Source organism: Sciurus carolinensis, chromosome 17, assembly GCF_902686445.1.
Source record: "Sciurus carolinensis chromosome 17, mSciCar1.2, whole genome shotgun sequence".
NCBI lineage: Eukaryota > Metazoa > Chordata > Mammalia > Rodentia > Sciuridae > Sciurus > Sciurus carolinensis.
The window spans coordinates 4,492,595-4,509,668 of NC_062229.1; the positions used below are offsets into that span (position 1 = coordinate 4,492,595).

At 50.0% G+C, this 17,074-nt stretch overlaps 1 protein-coding gene across 5 annotated transcripts in view; it reads right to left on the reverse strand.

Annotated features, from left to right (window-relative positions):
* Nucleotides 1–4,418: 4,418 nt before the first annotated feature.
* Nucleotides 4,419–17,074, reverse strand: part of Insr (insulin receptor) — a 132,957-nt gene continuing 120,301 nt past the window's right edge. For 3 of the 5 annotated variants that reach the window (XM_047530736.1, XM_047530734.1, XM_047530738.1), the window contains 8 exons: nucleotides 16,895–16,997; nucleotides 16,181–16,248; nucleotides 14,967–15,211; nucleotides 13,917–14,027; nucleotides 13,669–13,828; nucleotides 12,068–12,197; nucleotides 11,632–11,766; nucleotides 4,419–9,475 (listed from right to left, as the gene is read on the reverse strand). In XM_047530736.1, the coding sequence (XP_047386692.1) occupies nucleotides 9,121–9,475; nucleotides 11,632–11,766; nucleotides 12,068–12,197; nucleotides 13,669–13,828; nucleotides 13,917–14,027; nucleotides 14,967–15,211; nucleotides 16,181–16,248; nucleotides 16,895–16,997 (1,307 nt within the window). In that variant the 3' untranslated portion in view covers nucleotides 4,419–9,120. The remainder of the gene's footprint in view (nucleotides 9,476–11,631; nucleotides 11,767–12,067; nucleotides 12,198–13,668; nucleotides 13,829–13,916; nucleotides 14,028–14,966; nucleotides 15,212–16,180; nucleotides 16,249–16,894; nucleotides 16,998–17,074) is intronic. The other 2 variants (XM_047530737.1, XM_047530735.1) reach the window with 1 other exon arrangement.

Consider the following 17,074-nt stretch of genomic DNA (forward strand, 5'->3'; position numbering starts at 1 on the left):
TGCCAGTCATGTTGGATTAGGGCCATTCCACTCCAGTGTGACAGCAACCTTATGAATCACATCTGCAATGACCTATTTCCAAATGAGGTCCTATTGTGAGGTTCCAGGGGTTAAGAGTTCTATAAAGCTTTTGAGGGGCATGACTGACCCCATAACATTCATTTAGGCACAGGGGTCAGACCTTTGTATCCCACTTTGACCAGTCTTCAGATGTGGCCAACTGCAGGGAAGTGCGTAACCTTGGGCTCAGTTCTGCACCCCAGCGGACAACCTTTCTGACAGCTGGAAGAGTGATGCCCCAGTTCCGACGAGTTCTGAATGGCACATCAAAGCATCCTGGACCACAGGATATACCACAGCCCCTGCCTCGTCCACTCAGCATGCACGACAGTGGTCCACCACAGCATCCAGTAGAGTAGACCCACTGATGAGTCCCCTAAAGTGGCCTTCTGTGGGTTTCTGATTATAGCAAGAACTTCTAGAGTTCTCAGGGTGTAAGATTCTGAGCTAGTCACCTAAATTTTGGGCAGCACAGTCAGTTTCATGATGTTGGAACTATGCCCATGGGAGACAGGTCAGCAGCCTTCACAGAGGCTGGAGATCAACAGCTGGGACACTTGTAGCACATCATACATAGACCACCTGCCAACCACGTCATCCCTGTCAAGAACATTGCTCTCTTTTGTGGAGGACTTCGGAGGTACCAAAGTGTCCATGTACTGCCACTCACTAGCCATGGTCTCAGCTGTGAGCACAGAGCACACAACTTGGGGCAGAGCCATGGCCAGAAATTGGGCCTCCTGGTTCCCAGCTTCAACCACCCACCTCCTCATTGCAATTCAGAGCCCAATCAGAGCTCCACTGGCTACAAGGCTGTGGCCCAGACCAAAGACTTTGCTTTCACAGCCTTCCAGAGTCAGACCACTGGCCAGGAGCCTTGGATGGATGGTCAGACAGGCAGAGATGACTGGATGGATGGAAGGGAAGAAGGAAAATGCAAAGTAATGGAGAAAAGGTGGTGACGATGATGGTGGTGGTGGTGATGGAGGTGGTGGTGATGATGGTGGTGGTGATGATGGTGGTGGTGGTGATGGAGGTGGTGGTGATGATGGTGGTGGTGGTGATGGAGGTAGTGGTGTTGATGGTGGTGATGATGATGGTGGTGGTGATGATGGAGGTGGTGGTGATGGTGGTGGTGGTGATGGAGGTGGTGGTGAGAGAGGTGGTGGTGACAGAGGTAGTGGTGATGATGGTGGTGGTGGATGCATGGAGAGAAAGCAATAAAAAAATCTGGCAAAGGAAAAATCTAGAAAGCATCAAGAGAATATGAGAAATAAAGAATCAGGGGAAAAGGAGGGGAAAGAGATAAGGGAAATAGAAAGAGGAGAGAGAAAAGGAAAGCAAGACCTAAGTGACAGTGTGACAGAGACTGAGTGGCACAAATGTAAATGCACAGAAAGAGAAGTGACCCAAACTAGGGAAGTGATTCAGAGAGAGTGACCAAGAAGTAGACAGATCAAAGACAGATAAAACAGAGAGACAGAGTAAAAATAGGGACAAGAAGAGGAGGCAGAGGGGAAAATAAGGTAGAGTAAATTCAGACATAAGGCTGAGAAAAGATGGGGGCAGGGAGGGAGGGGAATGGAAGATAAGAGAAGCTAAGATGAGATCTATGGCAGGTGGACAAGCTAGATTCAGAGAAAAGGGGGAAGAGAAACGCAAATAAGAGAGGTAGCAACAGAGCTGGCCACGGAGAGAACACAGAAGAAAATGGAGACGAAAGGGGGAAAGAGCAAGAGGCAGATTAGAAGGAGAGAGGAGAGTGGAGAGAAGGAAAGAGGGAAGGGCAGAGACAAGGTAGGACCAGGGAGGTGAGAAGGAGGGATGGAGATGACAAGCAAGAAACCCAGAGCACAAGGGAGGGAGGCAGAGAAATTAAAAGGAGAAGCAGGGATTGAGGCTGCCAAGGAGAAGCCCACATCCACAAACACAGGAGAGAGGGCTGCAGGAGGGAAAGAACCATCTGGAGGAGTGGAAGGAAGAGGCAGGAAATCAGGGTGGGATGGAAAGTGCTGCTGAGGCATCAGATAATGACAACAATGGTGGTTATGGTGATGGTGGTGGTGGTGGTGGTGGTGGTGGTGGTGATGGTGATGGTGGTGACAGAGGTAGTGGTGATGATGGTGGTGGTGATGATGATGGTGGTTATGGTGATGGTGGTGGTGGTGGTGGTGATGGTGGTGGTGGTGATGGAAATGGTGGTGGTGGTGATGGAGGTGGTGGTGGTGACAGAGGTAGTGGTGATGGTGGTGATGGTGGTGGTGGTGATGGTGATGGTGGTGGTGGTGATGGTGGTGGTGGTGATGGTGGTGGTGGTGATGGTGATGGTGGTGGTAGTGATGGTGGTGGTGGTGATGGAGGTGGTGGTGATAGAGGTGGTGGTGATGGAGGTGGTGGTGATGGTGGTGGTGGTGGTGGGGGTGGTGATGGTGGTGGTGGTGATGGAGGTGGTGATAGAGGTGGTGGTGATGGAGGTGGTGGTGATGGTGGTGGTGGTGGTGGTGGTGGTGATGGAGGTGGTGGTGGTAGTGATGGAGGTGGTGGTGGTGATGGAGGTGGTGATGATGACGGTGGTGGTGGTGATGGAGGTGGTGATGATGATGGTGGTGGTGGTGATGGAGGTGGTGGTGATGGTGATGGTGGTGATGGTGACGGTGGTGGTGGTGATGGTGGTGGTGGTGATGGAGGTGGTGGTGATGGTGATGGTGGTGATGGTGACGGTGGTGGTGGTGATGGTGGTGGTGATGGAGGTGGTGGTGATGGTGGTGGTGGTGATGGTGGTGGTAGTAATCGTGATGGTGGTGGTGGTGGTGGTAGTAATCGTGATGGTGGTGGTGGTGGTGATAGAGGTGGTGGTGATGGAGTTAGTGGTGATGGTGGTGGTGGTGATGGTGGTGGTGGTGATGATGTTGGTGGTGGTGGTAGTAATCGTGATGGTGGTGGTGGTGGTGATGGAGGTAGTGGTGATGGTGGTGGTGGTGATGGAGGTGGTGGTGATGGTGATGGTGGTGGTGGTGATGGTGGTGGTGGTGATGGAGGTGGTGGTGATAGAGGTAGTGGTGATGGTGGTAGCAGTGGTGGTGATGGTGTTACTGATAGCAGCAACAGCTGACACTGAATGCTAACTGTATGCTGGGCACCATTTTGTTTAATTTCCACCTCTTTTAACTGGAGAATAATTTATACACAATAAAAGGAATAGAATTTAGAAGTTCCAAGGAATGCATGCATGTGAAAGTGTTTACACTACCTACAGAAAAGGGGTCTGGACTAAATGGATTTTGAACACAACAGTAGCAGGAAGTGTGTCCTCATGGAGCCCGATATCCCACTGTTGGCAGGCGGTGCTCTGTTTCAGGTAGGTTGAGCCCAGTTCCCTAAATACACCAAGCTCTGTTCTTGGCTGGTGTCTGAATTAAGAGAGCTCTGGAAACTAGAGAAAAAATGTGCAAACAACCAATAGCCCAAGAAATCTGGAGAATTCCAGCTTGAGGTGAATGGGCTGCTGGGGGGGAGAAACTGTCCACAGCTCCTCCTTGATGCCGGGGATGTGCCCACACACCTTCTCGCTCAGCACTGCCTCTTTTTTCTCATTTACCTCATCTCAGAACTAGAAGCTGCCAGAATGCTCTGTGTGGATGTTCCTCCAGCTTTCACCACACATGATAAATGTTGAGGAAGATAAATATATTTAACCTGACTGAAGCATGACATCAGACACACAGGTATTGAATACATGTACCCCATTAATATGTGCCACTTGTATGTTTTTATGTATCAATTAAATGTTTTTCAAAAAGAAATGTTTACTGTTTTCAGCCACTAAGTTCTGGAGATGTTTGTTATGCAGCCAAAACTTGCATGTGAAATTATGTGACTCTTTAAAAGTCACACAAGGAGCTAAAAATGGGGAGTCAGTCTCCTCTTCATTATGCTCTATATTCAGCTCGCGGAGGGCTGTCCAAAATCGCTTTCAATCCATGATCCATCACCCACCTCAGGGGCAGGTCTCCACTCCAAGGATGACATTTCAAATGCTTGACATGCAAGTTTCCATGATGGACTCGAGCAAACTCCCTGGGACCCCACAGTGAGCCCCTGGGTGGCTGGGTTGTGGGGGGCCCGGGAGGCCTTGGGGAGCGCCTGCTGTGGAAGCAATGCAGCGTGTCGACCAGCAGTTTGGCGGTGCAGCCCGGAGATCATCGACTCTGCCGCCAGCAGCTCTGTAACCTTCAGCTCGTGCGTTGACGAGCCCGAGGCTCTGCCTCCCCTCATCACTCACAACTTCCCAACATTTCCATCAGCACAGCTCACCCAAAAGCCACGACCCTCAGAGGTCAGCCACACAAACACAAGAGTATTCTCAGATAATTTATTCAGAATTTTAATATAAACAAGTAATTATCCCATATTTTACATGCAGAACAATTCCAATACCTTCAGGCCCCCACCCCCACCACCAAAAAAAGACATATTCTGTACATGGTGCTACTTGGCTCTTGTAGGAAAACATTGAAAACATAATAATTGGGCTTTGGGTGGGTTTCATGTTTCTGAGTTGCCTTCTGCAAAAGCTGTGGACATTTGATCTGCATTGCGACATGCAGGGCCAAGGCCACTCAGACACACAAAGGGGCAGGGAACAGCAGACCTGCTAGAAAGTATAAAGACCGGGTGAGCCGCCTGCACGCGTGTGTTCACACACACTCGGGGACAGTCCTTCCTTGTCAAATGCAACCGAGAGCCCCAGATCCATGATCTGGTTTTTAACAAGGATGTTTATGGCCCACACCCACATAAACATTTGGCTAGAGGCTGGTTCTGGACCTTGATTAGTATCAGAAGGTAACAGTGAGCTCAAAAGGTCATTGCTTGCCTCCATTTCTTGAGGACCCCTAAGGATATATTTACCTTGTCACAGCCCCTAAGAGGCCATCAGCTTCTTTTTATGTGCTCTAAAGAAGAAGTGCTGGTCTGTTCTTTCCATTTCCAACCTCTGGCATAAATTAGTATTCTTAAGAACATTCTGGAAGATTTTCTGAAATGACACTACTCTATGCACACCATTTATATAAAAACCATTCCCCCTCCCCCACCCCCAATAAAACCCGAATTTCTGAAGAGCCTAAGGTGTCAAGGACTCACCAGATGGCCTCCACAAGACATTTATCCCCAAATTCCACCCACCATGGAGTAGAAAAATGACTACTGCTGGTACAATAGCACATCTGTCCACTTACCAGGATGGCCAGCAGGAACCACACCTCGATGGCCACACTGCCCATCAACTAGTGTTATGGTGGTCTACAGCGAAAGGACTTCCTAACCCAACAAGCGCATCCAATACTGGACCATCTGCCCTGGCATGATCAAAGATTGTTCATCGGTTGGTGGCACCATTCCTAGAGGTCACAGCATCTTAGTGCTAACTCTCTCCTCGATTCCACATTTTCATTAAATCGTGCTTTACCCAGAGAACGGCAGCATCCCCTTCCCACCAGCTTGAAATGAGAGGACAGCACTCAGGAGAGCTCACAGAACACGCACATTTCCTAGTGTGCGCTCGGCAGCCCTGACCTAGGGAGAGAGATGTGTTTGGGATTCTCCTCCTGAAAGAAGAGACAATTGCATCGATTCCACATGTGATGAAAACGTGCTCATAAGAACGAGGATGTCTTTAAAAACAAATAACGAGAATGTTCACCTAAGCCAGTTTTGTTGCTTTTTTGGTAACCCATCACTTCCAACTCCCAGGACAGCCATGCCTTTCTCGGGCCAAACTTCTGTTGTTTGTCAACATTTTCCAACGCCAAAAGGAGTTCTGTGAACCAACAGCTGCCTGCCCTTCACACTGAAGCAGGAGACATCAAAATGAGATTGGTGGAGCCACATTTGCACAGGGTAGGCCCGGCCCTCGACCCCCCTCCAGACGGGTGGAGAGGAGTGGGTCCGCCGGGCAGTGCCAGAAGTACAAGGGCAGTAAGCTTGGCAAACAAGACAAGGGCCCTGCCTGCCGACCCAGCCAGACTTTCACAAGCCTTCCCAAAGTCGCACAAGGTCAGACGGTATCAGCTGGAGGTCAATCAAGTCCCAAGCCAAGGGTTCAAGGTTTTGTGGTTAAAATTGTGTTCAGCACACTGCTGAGTTTTGAATTGGAATTTCCAGAAACACCCCCTGCCCCTGTCTCCCGTGAAAGGAGACCCTGCAATAGGTGTTTGTGTGTGAGGTGCCTGTGAATACGATCCATCTGCCCCCCACCCCAGGGCATCGTCAGTCTGAAGGACTGGGAATGGGCTCAGAGAACCCAAGCTATCTTTGCACTCACTTTTCAGGGATTCAGTGGGACAGGGGCATGACGGATTCTGGCCCAGAGCCAAAGCTGGTCTTTTCCGTGGCAGATGAGACAGCCACAAGTCAACCGAGGAAGGCAAACCAGGTGCTCCATCCATACTTCAGCTACATTGTAATGACCTGAAACTTGGTTTATGTTTGGGGCACACAGTGTCGATAGATGCAGGATTTTTTTTTTTTTTCAAAGGAAGATTTAATTCAGAGAGAAATACTATCAGTCGGGAGAAACAGGACTTAGGTTCACATGAAGGCTACAACTTCTCCATCCTAACTCCCTCCCTCAAAATTCTCACTGGTCCCTGCCATTTGGAATCAGCTGATACACTTTTTTCCTGATTTGAACTGGATCCAGGCAGAATTCTGAAGTCTCGAAGATGTCTGTTATTGAACCACATCCTAACAATACGCTGAGGTAGACTGTGCTGGAAAAAAAAATCATGACCCACATTCACCTGTTTATTTTTCTTTGATAAAAATTTACATGCACTCCATTTTTTATGAAAGTGATTTTTAGAGTGATTTTATATATTAAAATAAATACTTTTTCCCACTAATATAAGAAAACCTTTCTGAATTAGAAAAATGTGAAAACGGCTGCTAGTGTAGTATATTACCACTACAAATTTACTACGAAAAGAACAAAATACCTAGATCTATGTGTCTTTAATTGACATACAGACCCTCTTCTATTTACAAAATAATATTGGCGAAAATAATTTCTGTACTCTTGCTTCTTGTACCCAATCACTGAGGCTCCCCAGCAATACTTTACATGTTGTATTTTCTCAAATCACATAAATAAGATAGTAATAGGCGATTGAATTCATGTCTACCTGTGTTCTCAACCCAGAATCGAGAGGGCTCGGAGGTTGTCACTGTATGTCTGCCCCACAACTCTTATGAGAGGAAGTGGAGAAGGAAGCAATCAAACACCTATAGGAAAACACTCAGGAGTGACCGGTGGGCACGGTTTTGATGAACCCAGGTGGAGAGTTCACCATGTTCTTCACTTGAGCAGCTGTGGTTCTTCTCACATGGAGAAAAAAACTGTGGGTTCACACCCGTTCAGTGGTGGGAAAGTCTTTGATGGTTTCTCCTCCAGACGTTAGTCTCTTAGAGGTTGCAACATTATAAGCACCTGAGGGACATGCTCAGGTACCACTCCTGACCCAGCTGAGGTTCTTGGGCACAGGGCAGCTCTGGGAGATTGGTACTGAGGACACTCACATGTCCCAAGGATGGAGGGGACCGACATTCTCAGGGCATCCCCTGTGATATTGCTTCATGTTCTCAGAGTCCATCCTTGGTGTTGGTCTTTGGGATCTGATTTGTTGTGTCTGCCCAGTAACTGAGGAAGGTGCACACCCAGGAGAAGCAATGCCAGGGGTGGCGGGGGGAGGTACGCACAGAGAACCAAAGGGTGAACACAGGTGTTCTTGAAGGTGGGCCCATCTCTAGGTAACTACTAGTTCATCCAAGCCGGACATTTCCAGCAGAACTTGACGTCCAAACCAGACCAACCATAAAACCCAGTTGTCCACACACTCCATGTGGCCTCAAAATGTCCAAAAGGGTTAGCAGCTAATGTGGCCTAATTTCCAGAAAACACACCTTTAAGACCCAAGTAAGAGGCTACCCATGCCCCACCCCCTCTCCCTAGACAGGCAGACCCACCCAGAACTCCTCCAGGAAACAGTCAATAACTTATGAGGCTAATGCCAGAGATTTCTTAAAAATTAAATATGTTACAAGTATATCCTCAAAACTCTGTCATCTCAGTTTTTTGTTTTTTTTTTTTTTTTCTTTTCTTTTCTTTTTTTTTCCTTTTGCTTCTTTGTCTTTTTGTCCTGGCTTTGTTTGGTCTTCCCAACAGCCAAGATGATCACTCCAAACTAAATGCTCCTCCCTGGACTCCTGGAAAACATTTTATTCACCAAAGGGAAGAGAGAAAAGACACCTGAGGCAAGAGTCCTGACAGGAGAAGGATCGGTCTCGGGCACAGCCTCCCAGGGAGTAAGAAGCTGCCGACCGCAGACAGTCAGAGCCCATTCCAGAGCCTCAACCCAGCATGAATGCTCACGCACGCGCACACACGCAGCTGCCTCTACCCTGCACACGCACGCACACCAAAGCACACGCGGGCACACCTGCCAGGGCTGTGCGCCCTCATCAGAAGTGGGAAAGCAGCAGCTATTGGTCAACTTGAGGAACCGATGGTGTGAACAAGAAAAAAAATAATCAAATCCTTCTGCCTGGATGCCGAAGCCCGCCCAGTAAAGCTCGGGATTCTGCTGGGACAGGGTTTTGTTTGTTTCTTTCTTTCAAACTTTTGTCCCACAAACAAGTTTTCTCTTTTAAACTGTAGCTCAGACACTAGCAGAAGACAAAATAAAAATAAAAACTTCGTAAAAATGGGTGTTTTCTTTCAATCTACTAGAAAAAAAAAATCCTGGTTTGAAACCGTGGACGCCCAAAGGGCAGCAGCCGTGGAACCCCGTCCCCTCCAGGTTCACAGTTAAGTCTCCTGAGGACCCGTCGAGTTGGCAAGCACACAGCGTGTTCTGGGCCAAAAGATGAACAGAAACGTACAGGAACGATCTCTGAGCGCTGTCTGACGTTGGGGTAGAGTCGTGAGAATCCTGAGTTTTCTAGAGGCGTTCAGACCAGAGGAAAGTGAAAACGGAGACCCGTCCCCCCGCGCAGGCACTGTTAGGAAGGGCTGGAGCGCGGCAAGGTCAGAATCCGCCCGTTCTTCTTGCCCCCATTCATGTGGGTGTAGGGGATGTGCTCCTCATAGTTCCGCTTGATGCCCAGCGAGGACCCTCCCTCCCGGCCCCCGGCCTCCTCCCTCTGACAGTGGGAGGACCGATCCAAGGGCACATTCTCCATGTCCTCAAACTCCATCTCCAGCTCCTCACTCTCGGGAGCCTTGTTCTCCTCGCTGTGGAAGAAGGACACCTCTGGAAAGCTGGGGTGCAGGTCATCCTTGAGCAGGTTGACGATCTCCAGGAAGGTGGGCCGCATCTTGGGGTTGAACTGCCAGCACATGCGCATCAGTTCGGTGCTGTGGGACAGAGGGACACGTCGTGGATGAGTCTGGGAGTCCAGCCCTGCACCCACACTCAGAGATGACAAGTGCTGGTGTTGGGGGACCTCGTGGGACGGCACTTGTCAAGGCAGGAATGGCAACTCGAGGGTGCCAGAAGGGGGCCAAAGGGGCCGTCTCACTCCAGAACCAGGTGCAGTGAGGGGGTCCCGCCATCCATCCCCGACCTTCCGCCCCTCTGCACCTGGCACACTTGATAACCCTCCATTCCCACCTGGGCGACCCGGAAGGGTTCCCCTGTGCCCACCAGCAGTGCTGGTCTTGAAGACCCCTCAGAGTGGGGATGCTCAAACCCAGCAGGTGCACCTGCCAAAGGTCCAGCCCTCCATCGCCAGAGGTGGCCGGAGGGGCCTCAATCACAGATCCAGCTCCTGCCAGTGGGCTTCACAGTATGTGCAGGAGGAGATGCTGCATCCGTAGAGGCTGCCTTGGGACCTCCAGGCTACCACTTCACTCAACCAAAAGCACTCGGGACTCGGGTCGGGGGCTTGTGTTTTCCATTTTACCTCTTTCTTCCCCCACTGTAACTTCTAGTGCAGGAACTGGCAAATGCCAACCCTAGCACAAAATCTGGCCCTCTGAATGTGTTTATGAATAAAGTTTAATTGGCACATGGTCATACCCATTCATTTGCATAATGTCTACAGCCACCTTGGAGCTATAACCATCAGAGTGGAGTAGCTTGGATTGAGAGCCAGGAAGCCCACCAAGCTGGAAACATTTACAATGTATCCCTTTGTGGGAAAGGTCTGGAACTCCTGCCCTAGGGTTTACTTCATCTCCCTGATCCTAGAAGGAACGCCAGCTGCACATCTTCAAGAGGCAAGGTTTAGAAATATTTTTCTCACAGTTTCCAAATAACTCTGCTTCATACATTTTGTCATATGAAGCCTTCTAAATTGATTCCTTCTTGTGGGGGGAGGAAGCATTAAAACGATCTCCCTCCATAACTTTTCAGAAGCATAAAAAATAAATACTGGTAAGGGATTTTTGGTGTACTAAGTACTCATTGTGGAATGTGTTTTAAAAACACCCGGAAGTATAGAGAAAATACACCTCCCTCACAGCTCTCCCTCGGCTAGCACACCTAGTCTGTTCTACCTGTACACATTTGGAAATGTAATAGAAAACACTTTTTCCTCTTTGAACACCAGCTTATTCAATTAGTTAAACATATTTTCACAAGCATCAGCTGAAATTTCATTAATTATTTAGCAAGTCTCATATTGTTGGATGTTTAAATTTTAGGGTTTTCTTCTTTGCAACTCTAACGTTGCTCTGTAGCTAGTACAAAAGGCAGTAAGAATACTTATCTAACAACAGCATCACTAGCACTGAGTATTAAGTCTCTTTCTTCTTTTCTTCCTTTTTTTCTTTTTCTCTAATTTTAAAATGCAGTATTTTTCTCTATTTACTCTTTATTTATTGGACCATTAGTGAGGCTAGACAATTTTCCAAATGTGTTATGGCATATGTGTGTTTTGACTATTTGACCCTATAACAAAAATTTAAAACAAAAATATGTAGGGGGATACCCAATACATTTACCTGATACAATTCTAAGCGTGTAAAGTAAAACACGAGCATAGGGAGAGAATGCCCCCCAAGTCCCCAGGTTTCCTTCTCCAAGACTGCCATTCCCGTGGTTCCCTGTACAGCCTCCCAAAGATGTGATATGCAATAAAAGTAGGTGTGTGAAGCCGTGGTGTGGAAACACACGCATGGATGCGGACACCTGATAAACACACCAAGTGCACACACAGAGAGGAGAGATCGCAGGATGTGCACACCAAGTGTGCACACAAGCACAAGCACACAAGATCTGCATGTGGACACGAGTGTGCTCATGAAGACCCAAAATGCAGAAACGGGTCTACACCGTACCACCCTGCACGCAACCGATCTCGTCTGAAATGCAAACGACATGAAGACGCGGGATGCGGACCCAGGGCATGCGCATGCGTGATGATCGAATACGGAAACATGCGGGCACGTGCAAACGCAAGCGTGCACTGAAGACACAGTGCAAGCAAACACACTGGCACACAAGTGTGTGCACAGCGTAGGACGGGCACACTCGAGCACACGCGTGGAGAAGGGGTCTCTGCACTTACACTGTATCCGGACAGTTGTCGGGCTGCTCCAGGTACCCGCCATCCATGACGAACTTCAGCACCTGCTCGTTAGACAGGCCTTGGTAAGGCTGCTCTGCCAGGCTGGTGATCTCCCAGAGGACCACACCGAAGGACCTGCCAACAGGTCGAGAGTAGTGGATGAAGAAGCAGCACGTGCGTGCACACACACACACACACACACACACACACATTTACTAGACCATGGTTGTCAGTTACTAGCACCTTGTTAATGGGACAATTCGTCCTGCGATTCAGGTCTTGACTGGGACATCCCGGGAGCCGAGCAAGGTCTGCAGACAGGGCTTCACGTCCTCAGAAGAGACGTGAGGAAGGCCGGCTCTCCTCGCCCCCCGACCCGTCACCCACGCCTAGTCACAGGCCGGGGCCCTCTGGTCACCACTCCACCACAACTCACCACATGTCGGAAGAAGCAGTGAAGACCCCGTCCTTCAGGGACTCGGGTGCCATCCACCGCACGGGCAGCAGGCCCTTGCCGCCTTTCCGGTAGTAATCCGTTTCGTAGATGTCTCTGGTCATTCCAAAATCTGACGAGAAAGAGTTCACACGCTCAACCTGCAGCCCGTGGCCCCAGAGCCTGCCGTTCCCACTGCCCTAGTCACGTTCCGTGAGAATGGATTCTGAGGGATCCGTGAGGACGTGGAGGGAGAACGTCGTCCGCCATTAGGACAGGACGTAGGACATGACAGGACAGGACAGGAGGCACCAAGGGACTCTGCCCCACTTCTCTCCTAATCCAGCCTTTCCTCTCTACCCTGGAACCACCCAGGCCCACCAGGACCTTCCACCTGTAGACCAACCCTCCGACCTGACAGGAAAGGCTACGTAAAGAGGATCATGCCCCGTCCCGCTCCATCACTAACGTGAGAGGATGTCTTTTGGTTTTTGTTTGTTTGTTTTGGGGTTTTGTTTGCTTGTCTGATTTTGTTTGGTTTTGGTTTCAGTGTTTTTGTTTGTTTGTTTGACATCCTGGGACTGAACCCAGGGGCACTCTACCACAGAGCTACGCCCCCCAGCCCTTTTTATGTTTTATGTTGAGATAGAATGCCCAGTTTGGCCTTGAACCCGCCACCCTCCTGCCTCCGCCTGCCGAGCCTCTGGAATTACAGGCATCACCACCACACACGGCGAGAATCTCTTTGGGGATCATAAACAGGATCACGTTCCCACCTATTTCCCCTGGTCTCGCTGCACACCTACAAGATGCCATCCCATCACTTGCAAGGACACCCAGGTCTGGTTCTGGCCTCTCAGCTCACAAACATCTCCTGCTCCTCTGGTCCCCTCTATATCCTTCTCATTCAGACCACAGAGCCATCTTTCCAGCCTCAGGACCTTTGTGTGTGCTGTCCCCTCCCCTGGATGCTCTTGCTTAAACTGCCAGATGTTGCTGGAACGTTACCTTCTTACAGACAGATGTTTCCAGGACTGGACTCTATACCCGTGGCCTTTCTGCACACGGGACTCTTCTCCCTTTCTTGTTCTTTGCCCTCCTTTCCTCGTCTCGTTGGCGAAAGTGTGAACTTCTTTACTACTTTTCTAGTGAAGCCTACACACTAGAACCCTGTAGGATGGACATCTGCACTGTCCAATGGGGTGGCCACAAGGCTCAGGTGGCTGTCAAACACCTGACTATGGCCAATGCAACCAGTGGATTGGATTTTCACTTTTACTTGATTGAAATGTAAATGGGGATGCAGCCCAACCTGTGCTAGATAATACAGATGAAGACTACAGCTCACGGTGATTTACACCAGGGGGCGTCTCCGCGTCTACTGCAGTGGCTAGCTCCTACCAAGCACACATGTATTTTGGAAGAAGTGAAGCAGCGAGTTCATCAAAAAAATATAACTAGATACCAGATGGAAGACTGGGCCCCCACCCCAAGCCCTGACACTGTAGAAAAGTTCTGACAACTTATTGTGGATAACTTGCTCCTGAAATCTAATCTAGGCAGGTCACACATTTCAAAGCAGAAAGAAAGGCCCAAAGACAAACCTCCAATTTTGACAGTGAAATCGTGAGCAACCATGCAGTTTCGAGCTGCCAGGTCCCGGTGCACGAACTTCTTGGCATTCAAGTACGCCATCCCGTCTGCGATTTCTGCTGCCATCTGAATCACCTCTTGCAGGGTAGGGGGAGGGCGACCGGGATTGTTCTAGAGTTGAAACACGGGTTCGTGTTCAGCCACCCTGGTGCCCATGGCCAGGAGCCAGGGCCCTGCCGGGGACTTAGAGGCAGCTCACCTCAGCCTCCGGTCTCAGAGAGCGGAGGTAGCTCTTCAGGTCTCCGTGGGCCATCAACTCCATCACCACCAGCGTGGGCTGGCCCTTGGACACCACTCCCAGGAGGCGGACCTACAGAGTAAGCATGGGGGTTCTTGGGTGAGGGTCTGCGGGGTGATTTCACTCACCCTGGACTCTCTGCCTGGTGCCCACTCAGCACTCTGTGCCCCGATAGGCAGGGTCAGCCCTAGTGTGGGAGCAAGCAAACACTCCAGGGCAAAGCCACCCCCTTAGTGCTCTGAGCACAGGGGCATGCTCCTGCCTCCAGTCCTGTGAGGTCGCTGCCCCTCTGCCTGTTCCCTCCACGTCTACACAGCTCAGTCCTGCACAACCGTGAGGTCTTTGCTCACAAGCCCAACCCTCTCTCCTCTCTTTGTTCATTTTTTCCATAGCATTTTCTTCTAACATACGATCAGCATATTGAGTTTGGAATCTTTTCTCCACCACCTGTTTACTGGAAGCTGTGCGGGGGCAGGAATCTGTTATATCACAGGGGCAAGAAAGGGGCTTAAGTGCCCCATAAATACGCATGGTAAGGTTAGAAGGACACAGGCCACAAGAAATGGAGGGGCCACTGAGGGAGCAGGGAGGCAGGGAAGGTTTATGTTGGCTTTCAAGGAGAAGCAAGAATGAGGGGGCAGGGGGTGGACCCCCATGTGGATAGGGGTTACAAAGAAGCCAGGAGAGGGAAGAGATGGAAGATGCCGGGTAGCGATGGAAAAGTCATAAAAGATCACAGAAAGATAGGAGAATTCCTGGAAAGTGAAGGAAGATTCTAGAAAGGGATAGAAGATTCCAGAAATTGATGGAAGGTTCTGCAAAACAATGGTACAGAGATAGAGTCTGGTTCCAGATGAGGTGGCAGAGGATGGAATGGAGGAACCCCCTCTTCCATCTTTGGGAGATGGGCAGGGGTCCACATCCAGTGTCCTTGGCAGTCTGTGTGGTAGGAAGCAGCAGCACAAGGGAAGGGGCATGAGAGGAGACCTCGACCCACCCACCCAGACTTACCACATGATGGCAGGTGAAGCCCTTCATGACCGAGGCCTCATTGAGGAACTCGATCCGCTCCCGGAGACTGGCTGCCTCGTTGACGGTCTTCACGGCCACCCGGGTCTCCGCCTCGCCTTTGACGATGTCCCTGGCATTACCCTCGTACACCATGCCGAAGGAGCCCTGCCCCAGCTCTCGCAGGAGGGTGATCTTCTCTCGAGGCACCTCCCACTCGTCCGGCACGTACACGGAAGAGGGAAACACTACTCCTCACTTATCCACACAGCAACCCTGGCCAATCCCTGGGGCCCCGCCACCTTCCACCCAGGGTCCTCCCCTGAGTCCCCTGCAAATGCTCAGGCACCCTGTGACCCAGGACCTCTGCCAGGCACTGAGCATGAGACCAAGAACAGGGCAGGTACATCTGTCCCCACAGAGATGGCAGAGGCTGGGGGAGAAGGCACAACTGGACCAGGGTCCTGGCCAGAGCCTGCAGCCCGCCCTTCCTGTCTGATTGCAGACCCCTGCTACAGACTGGGCTATTTCCCGCTGGAGCTGTTTCTACAAAATGTCAAGTGGATGGGAACAGGTTGTAATAGGCTGAAAATGATGCCTGGCAGGGCGTCTTTCTCATAGAAGAGTGGAGCCTATGTCCTCACCCCTTGGACCTGGACATGGCCTTGTGATTTTCTTTGGTCAGTGGGAATCAGTAAGCATGGCCCAAGCAGAGATTTGGGCCGAGTCGATACCCTTGGAACTTGCCCTCCCTTGCAGCTGGGAACACAAAGCACACCATGTAGGCTGCCACCAAGAGCAGACGTGTCCCTAGCATTCGCCCAGCAACCACTCGCCTGGCCCTGGCCCCGGCTCTTGTCCTCTCAGAGGCTCTCCCATTTTGGCTCCCAATTCCCACCCCCCAGGTTGGAGGAGGAGTTTGGAAGTGGTTTCTGGCCCTGAGCCTCAGCATCCACTCCAGCTGCGCACCCCCCACACTGTAGCACCAGGTCCTCAACCTCCCCACCCAGCCCGAGGTCCCAGAACAGCTCCGCCCTCCCACCCAAGCAGGAATCAGACAGCAGACACCTGACACATATTAACAGGGCTCCTGCAGTAAAGCAGGTGGGCAAGCTCAAGGGAACAGGGAGGCTTCCCTTGCCCTGTCTGGGGTGTCAGACGATCCTCAGCACCTCCTTGGTGGGATGGCCACCCACAGGGAGGGAGATGGTACTCACCGTCACTGGCACTGAGGTACTCAGGGTTGGAAGAAGCGTAGAGAGGTCCCATAGGCCCATCTGGCTGCCTGGAGGGAAAAAGCAAGACGCTCCAGCTTGAGAGTCTCATGGCACTCTAGGTCTAGGAACCAGCCACAGTGGGAACATTTACACCATGGAAATAGGCAAACACTACAAGTCAGGAATGGGTTTACTTTTCTGTTGGTTTTCCCAAGTTAAGAAAGCGGTGGATACAGTATCACGAGTAAGGCAGACTCAACCTGACGGTGGGTCATTTCTGCACCCATGACCCAAAAAAGTTGAGACGATGTTCTTTCAGTATTTAAAAACTATGCTTCTGCAAAGACCTTGCTTGCGCCATTGATGAACATACATTTCTTACTTCATTTTGGTCTTACCCTTTAATGCAAAAAAAAATTAACAATTCTGTGGGAGCTATACTTGTTCATTGACTGCAACCACAGGCTGACTATGGATTCAAAGGTTTGGGGGAGAAGTCATCAAGAGCATTCCCTGAGAATCAACTGGACGGAGGGAATTTTTGATAAAGAGTAGTGTATATTTTGCTATGATTATTACCTGTAAATTGCATGTTATACATCCCATGGCAATTAGATTTCTAATAAATGCAGCTATACCTCCATCTGCATCGAAGCATATTTCTTCCCCAGAGAGCCAGTTGTTGACCATTTGCCAGCACACCACCACACTCACCTTTTCCGCAGGAATAGGTAAATGCTTCCAATCACAACGCTGAAGAGAAAGACAAAGATGAGGGGACCGATGATGATTTTTGCAATATTTGATGGAACGTCTACTGAAATAAAATAAGAAAACATGTGGTTCAACATCAGAATGTGTTCACATCAAATTTCACATCAAAAATCACCTTTT